The sequence below is a fragment of the Grammomys surdaster genome, unplaced genomic scaffold, assembly GCF_004785775.1.
Source record: "Grammomys surdaster isolate TR1022 unplaced genomic scaffold, NIH_TR_1.0 125750, whole genome shotgun sequence".
In the NCBI taxonomy this organism is placed as follows: Eukaryota; Metazoa; Chordata; class Mammalia; order Rodentia; family Muridae; genus Grammomys; species Grammomys surdaster.
The window spans coordinates 2824869-2849151 of NW_021620582.1; the positions used below are offsets into that span (position 1 = coordinate 2824869).

At 47.1% G+C, this 24283-nt stretch overlaps 2 protein-coding genes across 5 annotated transcripts; one reads left to right on the plus strand and one right to left on the minus strand.

Annotated features, from left to right (window-relative positions):
• Positions 1 to 396: 396 nt before the first annotated feature.
• Ppp1r3e (protein phosphatase 1 regulatory subunit 3E) lies at positions 397 to 2517 on the minus strand. The gene is made up of 2 exons (XM_028788545.1): positions 1870 to 2517; positions 397 to 1780 (listed from the first exon to the last, which is right to left on the minus strand). Exons 1-2 carry the CDS (start codon positions 2284 to 2286, stop codon positions 1358 to 1360), a joined length of 840 nt encoding a protein of 279 aa, XP_028644378.1. The 5' UTR covers positions 2287 to 2517; the 3' UTR covers positions 397 to 1357.
• A 6113-nt stretch (positions 2518 to 8630) lies between these two features.
• LOC114639675 (bcl-2-like protein 2) lies at positions 8631 to 23433 on the plus strand. Of its 4 annotated transcripts, XM_028788459.1 has the most exons (7): positions 19374 to 19722; positions 20083 to 20197; positions 20836 to 20903; positions 21022 to 21128; positions 22252 to 22339; positions 22421 to 22572; positions 23307 to 23433. In XM_028788459.1, the coding sequence occupies exons 1-7, from the start codon at positions 19387 to 19389 to the stop codon at positions 23344 to 23346; spliced, it is 906 nt and encodes a 301-aa protein (XP_028644292.1). In that variant the 5' UTR covers positions 19374 to 19386; the 3' UTR covers positions 23347 to 23433. The 4 variants fall into 4 exon arrangements, with proteins under 4 accessions (XP_028644293.1, XP_028644294.1, XP_028644295.1 ...); XM_028788460.1 differs by lacking the exons at positions 19374 to 19722; positions 20083 to 20197; positions 20836 to 20903; ... (2 more) ...; positions 22421 to 22572; positions 23307 to 23433 and adding exons at positions 8631 to 8725; positions 9027 to 9114; positions 9595 to 10034; positions 10606 to 14282; XM_028788461.1 differs by lacking the exons at positions 19374 to 19722; positions 20083 to 20197; positions 20836 to 20903; ... (2 more) ...; positions 22421 to 22572; positions 23307 to 23433 and adding exons at positions 8813 to 8927; positions 9027 to 9114; positions 9595 to 10034; positions 10606 to 14706.
• The last annotated feature ends 850 nt before the right edge of the window (positions 23434 to 24283 follow it).

The window sequence follows — 24283 nt, forward strand, 5'->3', positions numbered from 1 at the left end:
GCCAGCCTGGGCTAGAGACTGTGTTTGGGGGGTGGAGAGAGGTAGCCTTAAGAAAGAAATAGAAAAATAACCTAAAAGAAAGAAAGAAAGAAAGAAAGAAAGAAAGAAAGAAAGAAAGGAAGGAAGGAAGGAAGGAAGGTAGCCAAAAGGAAGGAAGGAAGGAAAGAAGGAAGGAAGAAAAGAAAAAGAAAAGCCCTGGGCTGGAGAGATAGCTCAGAGGTTAAGAGCACTGACTGCTCTTCCAGAGGTCCTGAGTTCAATTCCCAGCAACCACATGGTGACTCACAACCATCTGTAATGGGATCTGATGCACTCTTCTGGTGTGTCTGAAGACAGCTACAGTGTACTCATATAAATAAAAATAAATAAATCTTAAAAAAAAAAAAAGTAGTCCTAAGAAAAGGTAGCCAGAAGGTAGCCTTAAGAAAGAGAGAGGAGGGGAAGAAGGAGGAGGAAGAGCAGGAGGAGGCTCTAGGGAACCACCTAACTCCACTTTTTCACAGAGGAAAATGGAGCCCAAAGACACAAAGAAATCTGCTCAATCATACAGATACTCAGTAGTTTCCTCTCTTTAAGAGGCACAAAGAATAAATCAGTAGGGATTTTTGTGATTCACTGTCCCTTGACATAAAGTGCTTAGAGGTTTGAAGAAGACACCCAGAAAAGTAAGGCTGGCATTCATTTTTCTGGAAGCCTATGTGAACCCCTTAGATGCCTCACTATTTGGCTACAAGGGCAGGGTGGGAGTTACTTTTGTCACATCGTCGTTATTCCTAGTGCTTGCCTGGTGGCTGAAGGAACTCAAAAAGGACAAACTGTCATAGCCTCCCCTCCCCCAACACCTGTCCTTGAAGACTGAAGCCAAGAACTGCTGGGAGACAAGGGAATCCTGTCATACTGCCAGAGGGCAATGGTCAAATTCCTGGGGTTAAGCAAGGCAATTTCGGCTCGGATGAAGCTAGGATGGGCAGGATACAGGAGCATAGGCTGGTAAGGCCAGTTAGAGGGAAGCAATCCGAATGACTTCCCTGGGCTGGACTTTATACATCAAGGCTCCACAGTCCATAAAGCTTCCCAGCCCAAGGAGGCTTCTTGACCTTTCAGGTCCCTCTGGGCCTTCTATCTCGCATTCCTCGAGTTCCTTCCACTTATGCCCACCTGGTGTCACTTACGCCCACCTGGTGTTTTCCACCCCAATCTCTTGAGTTTCGCAGGCGGTTTCCAGCCACCTCCGCTTGACACTGGGACCGCTCTCCACCCATCTGCCAATTGTAGTTCACTGGTTCCTGGCGCCACAGCCTCACCCCACGCCTCGTTGCCTCGCTTTTTCCCTGCTGTGGCCTGTAGGAGCCTAGTCTCAAATAAAATGGATCCAGCCCTGGGGCTCCGCGGCTCCGGCACCGCCAGGGTGCTCGGGCCCAAGGAGCGCGTAGTCACGGCCGCCGTTGTTGTCCCAGAACTCGCGGCCGGTAACCCGGTAGCGAAGGGCGAAGAGCAGAGCTCCGCCGACCGGAGGCGCCGGTAGGCGGAAGGCGAAGCGGTCAGCCCGAGGCGGGGACGGAGCAGGACCGGCGTAGGAGGCGGGCGATTCCCGCAGGCTGCGCCAGCCGTCCGCGCTCCAGCGCACGCTCACACGCTTCTCGTAGGCCAGGTCCAGCACGCGCGCGCTCCCGGCCACGCCCAGAGGGCCCGCGTCTGCGCGCTCCAGGCAGATGCGCTGCGCCTGTAGCCGGGCGGCGAAGCCGGGCTCTAAGGCTGGCTCCAGGGAGACGCGCGCCTCCTGAGGAGAGAGGGCGGGGAGGCAAGTCAGGGCGGGACTCCCGAGGGAGAAGGCTGTGGCCCGGGGGCGGGGCACGGCAGGCCGCCTACCTGGAGGCTGCGGGCGCGCGGCGAGCACGGCGCGAAGTGGCGCAGGGCGTCCCTCTGCAGTTGCACCTGCACGTGGCGGGGAACCCGGGGCGGTTCCCCCGGGCGGAAGCGCCGGACCACGGCCAGCTCCAGCCCCAGCGCGTCGGCGAAACGCACTCTCTTGCGAGTATCAGGGCTGCGGCTGCGAGCTGTCCGCGCCCCGCCACTCCCCGCGGGCGCAGAACGGGCCCTGCGCCCCCGACCCGGAACGTGAGCCCGCGAGCGGGCGCCCGGCCGGGTCCCGCCCTCCCCGGGCTCCTCCTCCGACTCCTCCTCGAGGCTGGGCCGCTGGCTGCGGTAGTACGCGCGCTCGGTCAATGCTGCTATAAAGCTCAGGTTGCGGGGGATGTCCATGCGCGGTGGCCGCTCGTGGGACATGTCACCCTTGCGCCCCAGCGGGGCCAGCGCACAGTGCCCGGCGCGTCCTCACTCTCCCGCCGGCACTGTGTCCGCGCATAAGGTGTAGGGCTGCTCGGCAGCTGCTCGCTACGGACTCTCCTTGCTGTCACCCCGCGTACCCGGCCTACTCGGTTTCCTTGACCATCTTTCCCTTCCTTTGGCGGCCAGCCCCGGTGTCAGACTATGCGTCCTGCTTGCTTCCAGCTCTCTGCTCTGAGCGTGCGCTCAGCGGCGTTCACCCTTCGGTTCTGCGGGCCTCGCTGACCGGGCCCACGCCCACAGCCCTCTGACAGGTGGCTGGTATCTATCTTCTCTGCTGCACCAGGGGGCGGGACTGCCTCCATCCTTGGCGTCTCAGATGAATTACTCCTGTAAAAGAAGGGTTAAAGCAGGAAAGGGGAGGGGGGCGGGAAATTTTTCAATGTTGAGGGTTTAACTCTCCTTAGAGCTCAGTGTTTTCTTAAACCCAGGCTACAAGTTTGAGACCCGGATGGCGATGGGTGTAGTGATTGAAAAGGCATGACTCCTAGGTAAGAGTCTTAAGTAGAAGACTCAAAAGGATGAGCGGTGGCACACTGGCCCACTGGCTACTGAGAAAAGTAATGAGAACACTTAGCTTCCAGTCCTATGTCCCCTGCTGTTTAGTTGTGTGACCTTGAGAAAGGAATAAGTTCTCTGAACCTTGGTTTTCTCACTCATTTAAAAAAAAAAAAGTAGTTCTGATTTCTAACTGTAAATCTTTTCAAGCATGAAGACTGTTTCTGATTCATGGCATGTTTTATACATGGTAGGTCTTCCAGTTATTGAGTTGAGTGTCCGAGAAGGACACAGGACAAGCTATTTTCCATTTTATTTTTGAAAAATACACTAGTGACAATGGTATGTAAAATGTTTCCTAACTTTTTTTTTTTGTTTTGGTTTTTCGAGACAGGGTTTCTCTGTGTAGCTCTGGCTGTCCTGGAACTCACTCTGTAGACCAGGCTAGCCTCGAACTCTCGAACTCAGAAATCTGCCTGCCTCTGCCTCCCAAGTGCTGGGATTAAAGGCGTGCACCACCACCGCCCGGCGATTTGTTTCATTTTTAATTATCTGTATGATGTTGGGGTTTATGTATGCAGGAATGGAGGTACCCATGGAGGCCAAAAAGGGACAACAGATAGCCTGGAACTGGCATTACAGATAGATGTGAGCTGGTATATGTGGGTGCTGAAAATACACTATGGCCCTCTAGGAGGTATGTGCTCTTAACTGCTGAGCCATTGCTCCTGCTTTTTATGGAGTTTTATACTACAGAACACTAGGCATTGTTAGAGTATTTATAATTGTTACAATATTACAGATGAGAAAATTGAGAGGGAAAAGATCTTTGCCCAGTGAGTGTCACAGAGTTACCAATTGTGGAGCTAGGATTAAGTCCTCAGCAGCCAGACTCTAGAGTACACTCTCCTAACCATTTAGCTGTATACAACATTAAAACATAACTGATAATAATGATAATGCTAGTATTTTTATTAAATGATAATGTTAGCATCTAGTATAGAAGTGGGCAATATGGGGCTGGAAAGGTGGCTCAGTGGTAAGAGCATGCACTGCTCCAGGGGATCTGGTGCCATTTTCTGGCCTCCAAGGACACCTGCACTCACAGGAGCATAGCTCCCACTTGGACACACAAGAGCATGTAATTAAAATTTTAAAAAATTTAAATGGGCTGAGCATGGAGGTTCACTCCTTTAATCCCAGGATTTGGGAGACAGGAACAAGCAGACTACAGAGGGAATTCCAGGATAGCTGAGGCTACACTGAAAAATCCTGTCTTGAAAACCCAAAATAAATAAACAAATAATTAAATAACTAAATAAATAATAAAATGGAGCCAGGGATAGTGGTGCAGGTGCATACCTTTGATCTCAGCACTCAAGAGGCAGAGGCAAGTAGATCTCTGTGAGTTCCAGGACAGCTATGGCTATGTAAAGAGACCTTGTCTTTAAAAAAAAAAAAAAAAGAAAGAAAAGAAAAAAGAAAGAAAAGAAAAAATATTAGCCTGGCGGTGGTGGTGCACACCTTTAATCCCAGCACTTGGGAGGCAGAGGCAGGCAGATTTCTGAGTTTGAGAGTTCGAGGCTAGCCTGGTCTACAGAGTGAGTTCCAGGACAGCCAGGGCTACACAGAGAAACCCTGTCTCGAAAAAACCAAAAAAAAAAAATTAAAGTGAAAGTAAAATCTCCAAATGTATTTATTTATTTGCAGTGTTGGGGATGGAGCCCAGGGCCTTATACATGCAACACACTCTATCACTGAGCTCACGAAGTCTCTAAATGTTTAACAGGATGGCTTAACAAAACAACACAACTATACAAGGGACTCAACCAGGCATAGACAGTGAGACTGCTATGTTGTTATTGTACAGTTCATTCCTCTGTGTGTTTTGCAGCAGCATTAAACAGCATTAGCTAGCCCACTTTAAAAACCATACTGAGTTGTGTTTCTTATTTCACACATAAAATGCATGAACATACTTCGTGCCTTAAGCTGTAAAATAATTTGTCAGTGTTGGTGGTTGCTCGGATGATCAGTGGAAGAAAGAACCACCACAGGATGAATTCAGGCTTCTTAGCAAACAGGGTAACTGCCTCTGTGGAACTGAACCCCATCAGCCTCCTAGAAGTTCTTTGTTGTTGTTGTTGCTGCTGCTGCTGCTGCTGCTGCTGCTGCTGCTGCTGCTGCTGTTGGTTTTTGTTTTTTGTTTTCTGAGACAGGGTTTTTGTGTGTAACCCTGGCTGTCCTGGAACTCACTCTGTAGACCAGGCTGGCCTCAAACTCAGAGATCCCCCTGCCTCTGCTTCCCAGAGTGTTGAGACTAAAGGCATGTTTGCACCAGTACACTCAGTTTAGAAACTCTTTTTATGATTCTACAAAAGGGCTTTTAACAAGTTGATTTCCTCACACCAAAGCTTCTTATCTGATCTATAGGGTATCTTGAAAGACCCAGCACCTAAGCATTTCTCAGCCATAGGAGACTTCCTGGTTTGCCACACCCTCTCCAAAAGGGCTAAGAAACATTCAAAGGAATAGCCCCATAAAATCTCAGATAACAATCGCTGACAAAAGGCTACTTAAAAGCTTAGGTGCCATCATCCCCAATTCCTGCCAGATACCAACAGCTTGGCTAAGACATTATTCTGAAACAATAATTGTACACTGATTAATATTACAATCAGGTAGTTTAAGGGATCCTCCTTGCTGTGGTGAAATAACATGGCATTGAAGCAAAACCAAGGAGATTCTCCACTAGTATATGGACTGGAGTTTATGGCAGAGACTCTACTGCCATGTCTACAGCTGGAGCTACCCATGTTCAGCTTTGCATCATGGGATTGGGAAGATCTTTGAGGTATATAGCTTTGGACTAAATACAAGATTCTGACTTTGATCTTCTAGCTGCTCACACAGAAACCAAATCTTTCTTCCAAATTACTTTTATTTTTTTAATAGTTTTTTTGAGACAAGTTTTCTCTGTGTAAAAGCCCCAAGTGTCCTGGAGTCACTTTGTAGACAAGGCTGTCCTCGAACTCATAGAAATCCATCTGCCTCTGCCTCCTGAGTGCTGGGATTAAATGAGTGTGCCACCATGCCTGGCATAAGTATTTATTTCTTAAACAGCAGATCTTTAAACATCTGACTTGAACTGCCCAGAGATTGGCAGACGGTGTCAAATGATTCATTTAATCAACATGTGCTGTTGGCTTATCTGGCCATGAAGATACAAATGTGAATAAACTACAGCCTGGGCTGTCAAAGAGCTTAAAAATAAAAGGTCAGATGGAAATATGTTAGTGTCTCTTAAGACCAGCAATAAAAACAAATTCAGTGTGGGGTGCATTCCTTTAATCCCTGCACTAATCAGGAGGTACAGAAGGTTCATCAAGGTTATCTTCATCTACATAATGAGTTCCAGGCCAGCCTGGACCCCACTGCAAAATAATCCCCCCAAAGAGTATTTATTTCTGGTCATTGTCTTAGGCTAAACCATATTGCAAATGAAAACCTTAAACTAGATTGTTAAGGTCTAAATAACCACTGCCTTTCTGATAGTATCATAGCCATTTTGAATAAAACTATTCCTATCCCTAAATCCTGAGTGGTGGGATAACTTGGCACAGATGTTTATGGATTTCAGGTTTAAAAGCTTAGTCGGTTGGGATCACAGTTTCAGCTTCCAAGTCTGATCAGTCAGTCCCAAGGTGTGTTTTCAATAAACTATCCCTGCTTGATTGAAATCAGTGTCCATGTGGTTTGTGGGTGATTCCTGTACCCAACACAATCTGTCTCTAAAAACAAATGGGGCTTCTAGGATGATAGTCTAAGAACAAAGGAGAAATGAGGATAGGTAGGATGATAGAACTGTACAGGAGTGGAACAGGCTGTATGCTCAGAGTAGAGAACTGAGCCGGAACTCAGAATTGCTGTGGATTCCAGCTGTAAAAACAGTGCTGACTGCCAAAGGGAAGAGGAGGTCATTTTGAGGCAGTACATTATCAAAAGTTCAAACTTACTGGTCAGACTGATTTAGATAGAAGTCGTAGCTTCTTTCCTTGGATGTGTGGATTTGGGTAAATGGTTTAATCTTTCCAAATCTCAGCTTCCTTTTTCATGGAATAAGAATTAAGCAGCCTAAGGAGTAAAGTAAGAACAAAAATTGTACATGCAAAGAAAGATCTGTGGCTCACACCTACAGTACCACCAGTCTGGACAGCTGGGATAGACAGATTGTGAGTTCAAGGTCAGACTGACCTACAAGGAACAGAGAGGGGGGGAGGGGAGGGGGAGGGAGAGGGAGAATATGATAATGGATTGCTACTATGATCCTTGTGGCTTCTCTGGTGACCACACAAGTGGGAGCATCAAGGTTTAGTGGGAGAAGCAAGGGGAAGCAACAAGAAAGAACTGAAGGAAGGAAGCATAATCGGGTTGCCTCTTTCTGGCCTTAGCTGGTGTTCCAGAGCTGAAGAAATGGCAAGCTTCAGGAGCCTGGCTGAGGAGAGAGGTGGGAGGATCAGCTTGCTTATGAGTGCCCTCCTGTGGATCTGCTGTAGTCATGAAGCTTCTTGGCCCTAAAAACTTGCTTTACAGAAATATATTATGTGCTGGGCAGTGGTGCCTCGTGCCTTTAATCCCATAATGTCTGATGTAGAAGCAGGCAGATCTCTGTGAGTTTGAGGCCAGCCTGTTCTATAGGAGTGAGTTCCAGGACAGCTAGAGCTACACAGAGAAGAAACCATGTCTCAAAATACACACACACACACACACACACACGATATATATGCATATATATATATATATATATATATGCATATATATGCATATATAGTAGATATACGTATATATCTATATATTATATATACATGTATGTGTATATTATAAATATCTATATGGAATATATAAAAATATTTACATAAACTATACTGATAAATATACTTTATACTTATATTGATACATTTGTTATATAAATATATATTTATTTTATATATGTATATGTAAAAGCATATACTTATATAGACATATGTGTGAATAAATGTATATATAATTCATGTATAAGTGAATATAGATATTCACATGTAAGTTGTAGATATATGTAATCTGGAAAACAGGCATTAACCTTAACATTGGTAACCTGTATTTAGGGAGGGTGTGTAAGATTAGTAAGCTTGTATCATTTTGTGCCCTTTATTGTTTGATTTTTTAAAATAATAAGAATTAACTCATGTGGTGGGTAAAAACTTATAAGAAAATCAATCTGATTACAAAAGATGAAGATTGCTCGTGGACACAGTAAACCAAGGCCTACCACCTTGACACCTAGCTGAAACTCCAGCCCAGGAAGAGCCCACTGCGTTAAAAGTCCTGAGGGGAAGAATTTTTGTGTTTAGTGTCCCTACTAGTCCCACAAAGGCAAGGCGTTGTTCTCAGCTTAATAGGAATTGCTCTTCTTTTCCTAGGCACGCAATCCTAGCTGGAAAGTTCAACAAGTGCATGAAGAGAAGAGAGCTTCCGGAAATGCTGAATTTGCACTGAGCTGCTGAGGCCGGGTGTGTTTCCCTGGGTACGCTGCGGGCTTAGCAGGCAGCCGGCACAGGTCACTATGGCCTCTGAACAGCCCTTCAATGGCCCTCTCTTCCCGGAGTTGTGGCTCTTCCCAGTCCTGCCTCCCAGCCCCGCCCCTCTCTCTGGACGCATCTCTGTGTCCCATCATCACCCGGCGCCGGGCCCTCCCTCCCTGCCCTCCCCTCCTCCCTCCCTGCCCTCCCCTCCTCCCTCCTTCCTTCCTTCCCTTCCTCCCTTCCTCCCTCCCTCCCTCCCTCCCTCCCAGCTACTCCACCAGGAAACTACCAGATTCCGGATCCCGGCTGCGGCCTGACCCGTGAGATTCTTTAACCTGGCTGGCGGGCGGGCGGGGTTGGAAACCAGCTAAGGGTGGGGGAATGGGAGGAGCTGGGCCTTTGGGCTGCTCTTGGGGGAACCGGGAGTAGAGATGGTGTCGACAGGAAGCCCGTGGTCCCGGGTTTCCCGAGTGGGCAGTCATTAAACATGGAATCGGCTCCACAGCTGGCAAAGCGTTGGAGGTAGGGGCCCAGTCCCAGGCGCTGCAGTTCCAGTTCTTTCCGGGCCAGACCTGGATCCCTGGCCTTTTCCACCTAGTTCTCTCTCCTTCCCCTTTTCAGGGCTACACTCTAGCCGGGAGGATGAAAGGCCTCAGCTGGGAGCTCCCTGCCACCAGCACTGGGTCCTAAGAGCTGCCATCCAGGCTGGGTAAGTGTCCTCTCCCTTTCTGCCCCATTACAGCCCTTGGGTTTTCCCATGTTGCTATTCAGCCCCTGTCTCCTCCCTATCTTGTGCCTCTGCCAACATCTTCACATCATGCTCCTGGGGAGGTCTTAAGCCTCTTCCTGTAGCCAAAAAGGAGTGTGTGTGTGTATGTGTGTGTGTGTGTGTGTGTGTGTGTGTGTGTAGAGGTGTCATACAGCTGGTGTTGTCGTATGAAAGGAATCTGAAGTAGTCTAAAAATAGGATTTCCTGTTGCACACTTAATTTGTCATGTTATACGTGGCCAGCTGCTTATCCTGTGACCCTCCCCATGACTTAAATCCTTTGCTCTTATTTCAGAGGCCCCAGTGGTCTCTGACCATTTCACCTATCTCAGGAGCTTGATCAAATAGGAAATGACCCTTCTTGGTCTCTGTCAGTATTTTCCATATATTTATGTCAGTCTGTCATCCTTGCCCCTTTCAGCCGCCCGGATGGCGACCCCAGCCTCAACCCCAGACACACGGGCTCTAGTGGCTGACTTTGTAGGGTATAAGCTGAGGCAGAAGGGTTATGTCTGTGGAGCTGGCCCTGGGGAAGGCCCAGCAGCCGACCCTCTGCACCAAGCCATGCGGGCTGCTGGAGACGAGTTTGAGACCCGCTTCCGGCGCACCTTCTCTGACCTGGCTGCTCAGCTACATGTGACCCCAGGCTCAGCCCAGCAACGCTTCACCCAGGTTTCCGACGAACTTTTCCAAGGGGGCCCTAACTGGGGCCGTCTTGTGGCATTCTTTGTCTTTGGGGCTGCCCTGTGTGCTGAGAGTGTCAACAAAGAAATGGAGCCATTGGTGGGACAAGTGCAGGATTGGATGGTGGCCTACCTGGAGACACGCCTGGCTGACTGGATCCACAGCAGTGGGGGCTGGGTAAGGAGCTTCTCAATTGCTGCTCTCCCAATCCCTCTGCAAAGTTGGTCTTCATGGGAAAATGGGGCCTCTGATGGGAGGCTGGGGTTGTGCTGGGAAGGGCTGAGTTCCCCTATTTAAGTGGAATCAGACTGAGAGCATCAAGCTAACGGTACTCCAGGGCTGCCATGCAGTAATCGCTGAATGGGTTTCAGGGTCCCAAGCAGAAGACCGAATATAGAGTTTTATAAACAGAGAGCCTTCAGAGAAAAGTTGTGACCCCTGAATACATAGCATGGGTGGTGGGGTTAGTCAGGGATGGGTCAAAGCTAGGCAAGTCTTAGCAAAGGATGCCAGTTCTGAACAGAACTTTATTGCCATGGAAGGGCTGGGGTTGACTTCATGCAGACAGTGCAAAGGAGCCAGGGAGAGGGTTCCGTGGGGCTTGTGGGCAGTAGAGCTTTGGCTGGAGTAGCTGGGTGTGGGGACAGTGCTCACAGTGGATGGAACTGGAACTCTTCCTTCCCTCTTCTCTCCACTATCCTTTCCTGATATCCCTTTCTCCTTTCTCTACTTCCCTTCTCTCCCACAGGCGGAGTTCACAGCTCTATACGGGGACGGGGCCCTGGAGGAGGCACGGCGTCTGCGGGAGGGGAACTGGGCATCAGTGAGGACAGTGCTGACGGGGGCTGTGGCACTGGGGGCCCTTGTAACTGTAGGGGCCTTTTTTGCTAGCAAGTGAGAAAGTCTAGGGCCAGGTGGGGCTAGGTGTGGCTAGGGGCCAGGAGAGCTGGAACAGTAGAGAATGCCCTTGGAAGAAATTGGATGGTCACGGAACAGAGAAAGGCAAGGGAAGGTAGTGTGTGCGTGGGAGCCAAGCATGCCAGGCAGGTGGCAGGGAGAATGAGTTGGAAACATTAAAGAATGTTTCAAGGCCAGGAACCCAGAGGGTGGAGTCATACCACGGCTTGGGGGGAGGTGGGAGGAATCATGTCCATATCGGTGGCACACAGCTACCCGGAACATGGCTTGTAGCTCCAAGGACGGTGAACTTACTTAAAAGATCTGCATGTCTAATAGATGAATGGGATTTAGGGAGCCTAGAATTCACCTCCCTTTGGAATGGAAGCTTGGTGATCAGGTGACTGGATGAAATGGCTGTGGGCTGCATGGGCACACCTATGCATGTGCACATGCAGGCATACTCATACATGCAGGCATGCTCATACATGCAGGCATGCCCATGTGCATGCTGGGCTGTTTGTCCAATCTGGTGATGGGGTACTTCAAGAAAACATTCCTTCTTGCTGTGGCAAGAACAAGGGCCAGTTCACTGCCCTTTTCCCCTCTGCCCCTTCCCTTTACCTCACGCCTCCAGGCTGAGGGAGGAACACTGCATCTAGACTAGGACTCTGGTACTGCTGACAGTTGTTGGCTTTGGAGAGAAGAGCTCTGCAGCTGGCCTTGCTCTTCATCATCCCCCTCTTGTGTGCATCTTTGCACCTGGGCTGACAAAGGATAAGCCTGTGGTGTCTGGGTGGGTAGAAGCTGTGGTAGTTGGACTTGTCTGTCACCTTCCCCTCCAATGGTGGCATAAGGGTGCCTAAAGTGTTGCCTGTAGGACCCCTCTGTCCAGCTGAAACTCTAAATTGGGGCTCTGATTTTCCTTTAGAAGATTACAGACATAAATGCTGACTTAGAATTCAGTTTAGTTCCTGAACTGTCTCAGTGAGAGGACCATTCCAGCTCTTGAGTCCCTTGGGAGTGCTGGGGACAGGTACTCCTTGACTGGCCTGTTCTGTGTGGTGGGTTTTGGTGCTGTTTATCAGGGGCCAGGCATATGGGTTCTAGAGTACCTGCCATGACCTAACATGTTTTCTTTTGAAGCCATGCTCTTTGCATAGGTTATGTTGTTAACACTTGAGTCGCTAAAGATGGTCACAATAGAACTCACAGTCCAGTCCTCTAGAACAAATCCAGACTCTAGCTTTTTCTTTTGAGGGAGAAATTACTCACTCCAAATGCATGCCCTGAGCCAGACCTCACTGCTGCACTTTCCAAGGTGCTACCTTTGCTGCTCTTCAATGCTGACTTTGTTCCCAGTGCTCTAGAACCCTACCTGCCTGTCCTGAGCACTGACCAGCTTGGCTAGGCCACAGCCGACTCGCCTCTTCACTTGGTCCTAGAATGTGGCATCATATTGTGCTTGCTAATGTGGGACCAAATTGGCCTCAGGTGTTTTAGTCCAGACGTTTGCTTTTGAGAGAAGGTTGCACTTTTTAATAGTGTCTATGGGGGATGTGGGAGACTGCATGTGCCAGTTGGTCTGTTTTGAGGGTGATGATCTAAGAAACTCAGAGCTGTGTGTGGCAAGCAGTTGGAGTGGGAGGCTCTGACTTGCTCAGGACAAACTAGGCCAGTGGTTTTCAAACTGCTTGGCAGAGCCCCGAAGTGTCCTAGGGGTTGCCTCAGGAGTCCTTAGGGAGATGAGGGAGTGGAGGGCTGGGCAGTTTGCCCTCAAACAGAACAGCTCCCCTTGTAGCTGTTTTATGTATCGGGGTTCAGGGTAAGATTTATTTGTGGTAAGGGCTTTGCTGCTGAAAAAAAGTTAGAAAACCACTGACTAGACCATCAGCTCCATCTGGAGCCTGTGCTCCTCCGAGTTCAGGGAAGACTCTCTGCTCTACCCTTCCCACGGGACACCTACCCAAATTAGCATTCCTGGGGCCCTTTAGCAAACAGGAGCAGCAGGGACCAGGGTCAGGTTACCAACATGCTCTGCTCTCAAGCCTTTACAAGGGGTGGAAGGAGAGGCTGTGTTATGATAGGCTAAAGGGTTGGTCTTGGTCTGGATTCCCAGAAGCTTAGCTTAAATGGGACCACCGTGGGGAGATGTGACCTGTTCTGCCCTTAGTTTTAAGGGCCAGTGGAAACCCAGAGACTCTTCTGTCAGGGAAAACCAGGGACTCTTTTAGAGCCATATAGTTCCTTGGGATTAACTCTTGGCCAAGAAGGCTGAATATGGCTCCCAACTTTTAAATCCATTTCATTTTTTTAAATGAGGGAAATGGATATAATTTTTCAGATATTAAGTAGGTGGAGAGGATGTTCTTGCTCTCCAAAGCCCAAAGGGACAAATAGGGACTTTGCTTAGGCCAAGACAAGAGCGGAAGTGGGGCACTCAGTGCTGCAGTTATCAATCCTATGCCCCACTTACACTAGGGCATACATATACTGTTTTACTTTTTTAAATCATAAACGGCAGGAGAACAGATTTGGTTAGTTTAGAAGAAGAGAAAAAGCTCTATAAATATAAATATATATTCCTGTATTTTTATTTAATAATTTATAAATGCCAAGTTCATTTGACTTTTATTTTTGTGTAATATGTAATGGTCGTATTAAAAATAAATAAATAAAGCCCAGAAATTTATTGAGAAGTACTGAACAGGGTTTTGTGACTTCTATACCGTACAGCCTGGGTTTTAGAACTTTCCTGAAACCAGTCATTTCTTATGACCATGACCTTGGTAAGGAAAATAATTTGAGTTATAGGGATTTGTGAAAGAAAGTATAGAGGTTAAAAAAAAAATCGCTCCCACCCCACCCCTGGCCAAATACCCAAACCTAACAACTCTATACCAACTCCAGCCTCAAAAAGGTGTAGGCACATATGGTACATCTGGAGTCCCCTACACACAACAACCCCCTCCTCAAATATTCTACTTGGTGTGGTGGCAAATAACTGCAATCTCAGTAGTCAGGTAGAGATAAGAAGACAGGCTACCCAGGTATATGGTGAGGTCAAGGCCAGCTAAGGCTTCTTAAGACCTTGTCTCTAAACAAATTAATAGAAAACAAAAGGGTAATTAATGCATGGAGGTTGTTCTTAAGTATTTATCTCAAATATAAAAGCTAGGCTGTGAACTCAGCTATGAGTTTCTTGGCAACCAAAGCAATCTGGAAAACAGTGAAATTCAAAGCTACCTAGTTACTCAGAAGGCAGAGTTTCCTGAAAAGATACTTAGTTGACAGAATTGAAATAGTTTATATCTTGTCCTTTTAGAACTACCAAGTGGGGATCCAGAAGGCCTTGGGTTTGTCTTATCAGCCTCATTATAATTTGGGCTAATATGTTACTTTATAATGATCTGATTACTAAGTTTTAGATTGTCCAAAGGGGCAGATGACTGATTTCTTTATATAGTTCTGTGTAAATGCAACTCATCCAGATGGCACTTTTAATAAAGTTGGCAACACTTAGTTACACTTTCTGACCACTGTGGGAGTAGACAGGTTGGGTTGGGGTAGTTCTTGCTTATGCTGTAAATCTCTTGCACTTCAGGAACAAGGACTTTAAGTGTAGATCTAGTCAGCTTCAAGCCAGACCTGGCTGCAAAGTAAGACTCAGTGTCAGGAGAAAGAACAAAACTGAAACCCTACAGTTTCTTGCAATTGGGTAGATCATAGATATTCTTCATCAAGTTTCTTTGTTTGCTTTTTCTTCCATTTTTTGAAATAGGATTTTGCTTGTAGCCTACTCTGGCCTCAGACTCAGATTCCAGGTATGTGACATCGGGTCTGGCTGAATTTTTTGAAAATTTAAAAACACCCTCAAATGTGGTTATGGGGACAAACCATAAAATAATAACTAATCAATAACCAATTAATAAAAAAACAACCCAAAGCTGAATGTGGTGCTGCCAGTTTATAATTCCAGCATTTGGGAAATAAGGCAGGATCGGTGCCAGTGTGGCTTATATGTGACCCTGCTCAACACACACAGAGGGAGACAACAGAAATTTTGACCAGAAAGCATAATATAATGGACTACATGGTTGCTCTTCATTCATCATTCATCTCTAGAGAAATGTCCAGATATTTTCTGTGTATTTAACACAGTTCTGGGCTCACAGGCAAAGAGAATGGGAAGACACACTGAGCTCACATTTGCTCTTACACTCCAGTAGGGAACCAAACAAATAAATCTCATAACTATGTTAGAAGGTAGTAAATACTATGAGGAAAGATGCATGGTGACACTTTTCATCCTAGAGTTAGGGAGACAGCCACCAGGCAGCTCTACAATTTCAAGGCCAGCCTGGCCTATGCATGAAACCCTGTCTAAAGATATTATTTTTAAATAAAAGGATCAAGGGTAGAAATATGTAGATATTCTAATTTTAAGTCAAATGGTCAGAGGAACACTCATGTCTAAGATGACAAGTAAAACCATGAATTATGGTATAACTGAAGATATCTATTAGCACTTAAATTTTTTTGTATTTTCCTGTAAAACTTCTATAGGTTAGAAAATAGTGTGTGACAGTGTGAAGACTCACACTTGTGTGAACTTCCCTATTTAAATGAAGACTTCAGCAAGAACAGACGAAGATACCATTTGTGGTTTTGTCTGGTGGGTAGGTTTTGTTCTTTCTGCTGTCAGTATTTTCTGATTTGAGGAGGTAATGAATATAAATATCTGATAGAGCAACTTAAAGCAAGTTTTTCAGATAAGATGTTAAAAAGTTAACCAATCAAGCTCAGTGGAGGGCATATATACTTGCAATCTCAACATTCAACGGATGGGAGGGGTCACTGAAAGTTGGAGGTTGATCTGTCTACATAGTGAGTTCTAAGCCAGCCAGGGCTACATAGACAGACCCTTTATCAAGAAATTAGCCATTCCGTGAGCTGGCAAGATGACTTAGTGGGTAACAGTGCTTGACACCATGCCTGGCAACCCGAGTTCAGTCTTGGACGGTAGAAAGGGTATACTGAGTCTGACAAGTTGTCCTCTTACCTCACACAACTGCGGTGACACATGTGTTCCCTTCAAATAAATAAGTGTAAAAAGAAAAAAGCGAAAGGTAGCTAATCAGTTGAGGTAGAGAAATGGCTGTTGGTGAAGGGCACTTGCTGCTCACATTAGCAGAGTAGGGTTTAGATCCTAGGATCTCTGTCAGATAGTTCAAACCCACCTGTAACTCCAGCCCCAGATTATAAACACCTCTGGTTTCTGTGAGCATCAGAACATAGACCCATATATAAATAAAATGTTTTTAAAGTTATCCAGTCAAAACTGAAATGAAGCAGCCTGGTAGAAGCCCTTTCACATTTAAATGCTACCTCACTGCTGTACAAGGTCTGATCTAGGAAGTTAATTCAAGCTAGGTCAGATTACATCAGAAGATACCAGGATCTTTCTAAAATAGACACGAAAGGCTGGGCAGATAGCTCAGCATTATAAGTGCTTACTGCTCTTACAGAGGGCCTGGGTCACATCTCAGCATCTATAGAGCAGCTCACAACTACCTGTACTCCAGTTCCCGGGAATCTGACACCCTCTGGCTTTTGTGGGCTCCTACATGTAAGTGCTACACAAACACACATATATGAACATAGAAAAGTAGTAAGTCTTTAAAAAGAGTGTAAGGTTTCAAATCTTATGTCAGCACTGTCTAGAAAAATATAATGCAAGTTACAAAAAGAGTTTTACATTTTTCTAGGAGCCTCATTAAAAATGTAAGAGAGCGCCTTTAATCCTAGCATTTAGGAAGGCAGAAGTGGAAAGATCTCACTGTGTAGCTATGTAGCTCACTGTCCTGAAACATACTATGTAGACCAGGCTGGTCTTGAACTCAAAGAGATCTACCTGCCTCTGGACCCAGCCCCCCCACTCCCTTTTTTTGAGACAGGGTCTCATGTAGCCCAGGCTAGCCCCAGCTTGCCAATATAAGTGAGGCTGGCCTTGAACTCCTGATGCTTCTGCTTCCCCACCCCCCAAGTGCTAGGAATTCAGGAGTGTGTTATGTTACCACACCTAGCTCTGGAGGGTATTTTGTTTTAAAAGATTTTTTTTTAAATGTCTATATGTGTGGGAGAGAGTATGTGCATGTGTGTTAGTACCTATGAGGCCAGAAGGTGTTGAATTCAATAGAGCTGAAGTCACAGGTGGAGTGAGCATGTGGGTGCTAAGAACTGAACTCAGGTCCTCTGTAGACTACCAAGAACTCTTGTGGTTTTTGAGACAAGGTTTCTCGGTGGCCTCGCTGTCCTGGAACTTGATCTGTACACCAGCTGGCCTCGAACTCACAGAGATCCACTCACCTCTGCCTCCTCAGTGCTGGGATTACAGGCATATCCCACTGTGCCTGGGACTTCTGGCTGTCCTCTGCTTCAGCTTCTCAAGTGCCAAGATTACACACATGTATCACAGTACTGTGAAGATGATAACCTCAGGAAGCTGAAGGAGGAGGAGCTCAGGTTTGAGGCCAGACTACATAATACAGCCAAGTCTCAAACAAAACAAAACAAACAAACAAACAAAAAAACAAAGCCCAGCAATGGTGGTGGCGCATGCCTTTAATCCAAGCACTTGGGAGGCAGAGGCAGGCGGATCCTTGAGTTTGAGGCCAGACTGGTCTACAGAGGGAGTTCAAGGAAAGCCAGGGCTACTCAGAGATCCTGTATCAAACAACAACAACAAAATTAAATCAAAAGGATTTAGGGGAATATGGTTTTGCAAAGGTTATTTATTTAATAGATGGGTGTGGCAGCACACACCTTTAATACCAGAGTTTAAGAAGTAAAGGCAGGTGGGTCTCTTTGAGATTAAGGTCATCCTAGACTATATAAATTGATCTTCAGGCCAGCCAGAGTCAGTCAGTCAGTGAGATCCTGCCTCAAAACAACACCATTACCACACAAGGCATCTCCCTTAGTTACCTTGCTTAAAATTAAATTAGGTGCCAGCAAGCCCTTCACATTTTGAATTGGTTGGAATCAGTATAAGAGACCTTTCTTTGGAACTCATTTAGTGCCTGACTTCGGTGATCAACTTTAGTTTGGATGAATCCACAGCAACAGTTTGACTCTGCTTCCAGCTCCCAAGATCTTGAGGTAAGGAATGCAACAGTGGGGTCTACTGAGCCATGCTTCTGACTTTGCTTTGCTTAAAGGGATTCCTTTTTGTCCCACTCTCCTGTTGCAACCAAGTTAACCTTTTTGGTTGTGCTTGTATGAGTCTGCCCCCTCAGACTGTAGTTTGGTCTGTCTACAAAAAGTCCTCTTGCAGATTTAGCACTTCTGTTCTTTAATTTCTATAAATGTGTGGAATTTCTTCTGTAGTGTGCGTATCCTACTACCTTATCCAGAGCCAGATCTCATGGTTATTTGAAGGTGCAGAGCTGTCTTGAGAACCTGCATGGAGAATTTCCTCTGGGGTCTTCCAAGGGGTTTGGGAGCTAGGAAATTGCACCTAGAAATTGCAGTCATCCAATAATCACATGTACTCTGTAAAAATGTATCACCATTTATGGATACAAATATAAACAGGACTTGACCCCTTGTCTGCAGGCACACTACCTAGTTAGGAGGTAGCACAGAATCGTTAAGTGTGCAGTGGAAATAGGCCCACTTGTCTCAAGATAGAATGGAAAAGCTGGTGGAAGGCATTCTCACTGAGGTGGTCTGGTTTACGAGAAACTGCACATTTATAGAGCTAAATCTGTGAACCTCAGGTAAACCCGGGGAATGAGCAGTGTGGAGACTAGCCCTAAGGCTATGGTAAGGAATTTTGACACTTCAGCTAGCCAGGAAAAAGAGGATGCTCTAACAAGTTAGGCAAGAAAACAGGCTTAATCTAAGCAGGGGTTAGAGTCTAAAACAGTCATCTATGCAGAATAACGGGACACAACTCCAAGTCTGAGTAAGGACTGGTGAGGTTTGTTGATCCTTACTTTTTTTATTTTTAGAGGTTACTTCTCTGTGTAGTGCTGACTGTCCTGGAAACTCACCCTGTAGAGTAGTTTTGAACTCACAGAAATCCGCTTGCCTCTGCTTTCTGAGCGTTGGTATTAAAGGCATACGCCACCACACCCGGTCTAGGAATTCCCTAGCATTAAGCCAGGCAACCCTTTCGGGAGCAGAGTTCACCTGTCGCACAACGGGTGTCAGCCCGTCGAATCCCATAAGCCAATAGGCATTCAAGAATGGGCCACTTCGGTGAGGCGTTTGGAAGATTGGTCCTTTTCACTTCACCGGTCAGGGGCCAATTGCGGAGCATCCTCCATGTTGTGGGCCCGCCCATGGGCGGGGGATGAGCGGAAAGTCGTCACAGTGCGGGCGTATTGTTACCTAAGGACTCGACAGGAGGTGGGATGTGTTGATTGACAGGCATATTTCACCTACCGGGTTCAGAGAATTTGGCACAGTGGCCCGCCTTAGGGGTGGGGCCTTGTTTGATTGCCAAGTAGAATTCCCCAATAGTATTCGAGCTCGGGGTAACGGGCAGGCTGACTGACTAATGAGTCCTCGGCGTGGCCGGCTCAGTTCTCCAATCGCCGAGCGGCGGGCCCCAGTCTGAGCGGCGATGGCGGCGGCGGCGGCGGCAGCAGCAGCGGGGGCTGCGGGCGGTCGGGGCTCCGGGCCGGGGCGGCGGCGCCATCTTGTGCCCGGGGCCGGTGGGGAGGCCGGGGAGGGGGACCCGGGGGGCGCAGGGGACTACGGGAACGGCCTGGAGTCTGAGGAGCTGGAGCCTGGGGAGCTGCTGCCGGAGCCCGAGCCTGAAGAGGAGCCGCCCCGGCCCCGCGCCCCTCCGGGAGCTCCGGGTCCTGGGCCCGGCTCGGGAGCCCCCGGCAGTCAGGAGGAGGAGGAAGAGCCGGGACTGGTTGAGGCCGACCCCGGGGACGGCGCCATTGAGGACCCGGTGAGGGGGGGGAGGCCCGGGGGGGGGGGGCGGGTCCAGGGAGGCCCCGCGCCCGGGCGGGGGGCCGGCGGGGGGGGGGGGGGGGGGGGGGGGGCAATAACGTGGCTGGTGGCGGGCCGAGGCCGTTCGTGAGCGGCCTGATGGGGCATCATGGGTCCCTAGGGTGGCTCTAGAGAAGGTAAATTGGCTCTTTTTATTTTTCTGCGTGTTTTTTAAAATTTATTCTCTATTTCAATCACGACCCTCTCACGAGGCGAGGGAAATGGCCGAGCATGGCTGTGGCCGGGCCCAGACGGAATGTACGGCACAGCCTCTACCCTGCGTCTGTGGTTAACTGCATGCCCTGCTCATTCATTGTAGGAGCTAGAAGCGATCAAAGCTCGAGTCAGGGAGATGGAGGAAGAGGCTGAGAAGCTAAAGGAGCTACAAAACGAGGTAGAGAAGCAGATGAATATGAGTCCACCCCCAGGCAATGGTGAGTAAATCGCCTCATGCACGTACAGTCCGGGTCTTTGGTTGATAGGGTGGTGGGGGAAGACCGCAGCGTGGCATTAGAGGCTCGGGACCTTGAAGCTTCTCGTCTGAGCAATTTTTCTGGGCAGGTGCTGTGGTCATAGTCCATTATGTGTTCTACTGACCTTTGTTAGAACAAGCTGTTTTGGTTGCGATAATCTTGTGCCTTCCTTTGTCTCATTATAAATGTGTTTCTCTTTGTTCTTAGTTTGTCTGTGTCCTTGTGATTACCAGCTGGCATTTGACCTTCAAGTCTTAACACTTTTCAGTTAGAGACCCTTTAGTTAGAAGATGACTGTTGGCTGGGAGGGAGTTCCTTATAAATGTCAGATTTCAGTCCGTTCCGTTTTGTTCACTCTGAGGCATTTCAGCCAAAGCTGAATAGAGACTCGACTTGAGAAATGTAAAATCTTACTTAACACCTTTTCTATGGTTTCTTCTCTAATGTATATTGAAACCTACTATGTGCTGGGCATTGTTCTAGGTAATTGGTATAGTAGAAGTATACCAAAATCTTTGCCTGATGGTAGAGGTATGTATGTATTGATCCGGCAAAAAATGTGCTTGCTTGCTTAAAGTAATTTTTTTTTCCTCTAAAAGCTGGCCCAGTGATCATGTCTCTTGAGGAGAAGATGGAGGCTGATGCTCGTTCTATCTACGTTGGCAATGTATGTATTAAGGGAGAATCTGCTTTGGGTTTAGGGGGACATTGTTTTTTATTACCCAACTTTGTTACCTGTTCAAATAGGAGTTTTCCCAGTACTTGTAAAGTGTTCCTTTCCTCAGGTGGACTATGGTGCAACAGCAGAAGAGCTGGAAGCCCATTTTCATGGCTGTGGTTCAGTCAACCGTGTTACTATACTCTGTGACAAATTTAGTGGCCATCCCAAAGGGTAAGTAGGGGGATAAGTTGATCAGTTTAGTCACTTTTTTTTGTTGTTGCTTTTGATTTTTGAGACAGAGTTTCTCTAATACTGTGGCTTGGAACTTGTTCTGTAGACCAGGCTGGCCTCAAACTCAGAAATCCGCCTGTCTCTGCCTCTCAAGTGCTGGGGTTAAGGGCGTGCACCACCACTGCCTGGCATAGTCACAGTTTAAAAATACATAGAACTTTTCAAATCGCTACCACCAGTCTCTGAGCTTGGAATCGAACCCAGGACCTTGAACATGCAGAGTGTGTGCTGTTGACCTACTCAAGTAGTATTAACTCATTTTTAAAAGTTCTACTTATTTATGTGGTTGGTTGGTTGGTTGGTTGGTTGGTTTTGTTTTCGAGTCAGGGTTTCTCTGTTTAACCCTGGCTATACTGGAATTAGCTCTGTAGACCAGGCTGGGCTCAAACTGAGATACACCTGCCTCACCTTTCTGGTGCTGGGATTAGGCTCTAGGCTTACCATGACTGTCCTAACTTACATTTCCCAAAGAATAGTAATTGCTTGTTAAAACAAATAGGTTTTGCCTGTTATGTGTCTCTGTATATCATCAGTTGTATATTAAATGCCTTCAGAGACCAGGTAATAAACTAAAGACTGGGCAGGATTGGGATTTTAAACTCTGAAGGGAGGGCAGCATCTAGTCAGCACCAGCTGTTGTTATATGTTTATATGGAAATCTGGGTCTTGTTACTTTTTAATTTTGGTGGTACTGGAGACTGAACTTTGGATTCAGGATGTATGGTAGGCAGGTCTCTTACTGAGGCATATCACACACTCACACCTTTTCAAACTGTTTGTTGTGAAATGGGGTTTCTTAAGTTGCCCAGGCTGGTCTTAGCAACTCTGTAGCTTGGACAGACCATGAACTTAGGTTCTGCCTCAGCCTACTGAGTAGCTGGGATTACAAACTGTTCACTATACTCAATAATACTTGGAAGGTTTTTTTTATATAAATAATGTAATTTAAATAATTATTTTAAAACGTTAACATATTATATTCCAGTTAGCTGTAGTTACAAATTGGGTTTAACCTGTAAGCTATTTGTAAAATCTGATAAAATGGCTAAATTATTCTTTCCAGGTTTGCATATATAGAGTTCTCAGACAAAGAGTCAGTGAGGACGTCCCTGGCCTTAGATGAGTCCCTGTTTAGAGGAAGACAAATCAAGGTAAGCATAGTACTCTGGCTGTCTCCATTCTGTACAGTTTCTCCAGCTTGACTCCAAGGCTTTCTGTTCTGTCTTTTTCAGGTGATTCCCAAACGAACCAACAGACCAGGCATCAGCACAACAGACCGTGGCTTCCCTCGTGCCCGATACCGTACCCGGACTACCAATTACAACAGCTCCCGATCTCGATTCTACAGTGGTTTTAACAGCAGGCCCCGGGGTCGAATCTACAGGTCAGGATAGATGGGCTGCTCCTCTTCCCCCGCCTCCCATGAGCCCTTAGGCTTCATTCTCTCCTGATCTGAGGACCCTTACTCCCTTGTCCTCCCTTTGGTTCCAGGGACTTGGTCCTGCTTGTGCAGAGTAAGGAAGTAGTTGCAGGCCAGTTCTGTGTTTTCTTGGACAGAAGTTGATGAGGGTCGATTTGTTCTGAGATGTTTCCTCCCTCAGCCTTCTGTTTGGGATTGGTGTCAGTGAGAGTGCTTACCCTGACTTATGAGGCCTCATGGGGGGAGCACTGCTTGGACTTGGTTACTTTTCGGTGTTTGGAAGGATCCAGCTCCTGCCTGGTCCTCCCACAGCCGTGTGGGAGGGCTCTTCCCAAGGTTAGCTGTCTGATGGGGCCTAGTGGCTCCATAGTGTGGCTGGGCTTTATTTACTTCTGTCCTTGCATTTAAATTGCACATTAAGATAAACCCTGCCTTTTTACCAGATAGGGTTTAAGTGCTGTGGAGTACTGGACAAGAAATGGATCCTTTTTCTTGTCCCTCAGTATCTCAGATGGACATCCTTGCCCCCTCTCCCACCTCAAGGCCCCCCAGTTTGCCAGTTGTGTTATTCCTGGATTGAGGCCTCACTTTTGAGGTGCTCCCTTCAGTCACTGGGGCAGTTGCGGGCCCATGGGGAGGGTCTTGCACTGAACTCTCAAGTAACCCTGTTAACACCTAACTCTCCTTCTTTCTTCCAGGGGCCGGGCTAGAGCGACATCATGGTATTCCCCTTACTAAAAAAAGTGTGTATTAGGAGGAGAGAGAGGAAAAAAAGAGGAAAGAAGGAAAAAAAAAGAATTAAAAAAAAAAAAGAAAAACAGAAGATGACCTTGATGGAAAAAAAATATTTAAAAAAAAAAAAAAGATATACTGTGGAAGGGGGGAGAATCCCATAACTAACTGTGAGGAGGGACCTGCTTTGGGAGTAAGGGAAGGCCCAGGGCGTGGGGCAGGGGCTACATATTCCCTCTGGGGATTCGCCATGGACACATCTCAACTGTGCAAGCTGCTCCCTGTTTCCCTGCTCCCCTTCATCCTCTCTGGGCCTGCTCAAGGGTAGGTGGGCTCGGGTGGTAGGAGGGCTTTTTTTTTTACCCAGGGCTCTGGAAGGACACCAAACTGTTCAGCTTGTTTCCTTCCCTCGTCTTCTCCCTGCCTTTTGCAGTCCCTGCCTGCCTGCTCCTGTCTTACCAGGTCTCCGCCCACCCTCCCCTTCTTTCCTCCGGCTCCCTGCCCCTCCAGTTTGCCTGGTGATCTATTTTGTTTCCTTTTGTGTTTCTTTTTCTGTTTTGAGTGTCTTTCTTTGCAGGTTTCTGTAGCCGGAAGATCTCGCTCCCAGCGGCTCCAGTGTAAATTCCCCTTACCCTTGGGGAAATGCACTACTTTGTTTTGGGGAGTTTGGGGGTGTTTTTGTTTTTCAGGTGTTTTTGTTTTGTTTTATTTTTTTCTTTACTTTTTTTTCCCTTTTATTTGGAGGGAATGGGAGGAAGTGGGAACAGGGTGGTGGGGGGTGGCTTTTGTTTATTTTTTTTTAACTCATTTCCAGGGGATGGGAATTTTTTTTTAAATAATGTGTCATGAATAAAGTTGTTTTATGAAAAAATTGGCCCTTTGGTGTGTATATCATTACATACCAGTCCTCTTAAGTCACAGATGGTTTTTAGTGTAGGGGTGA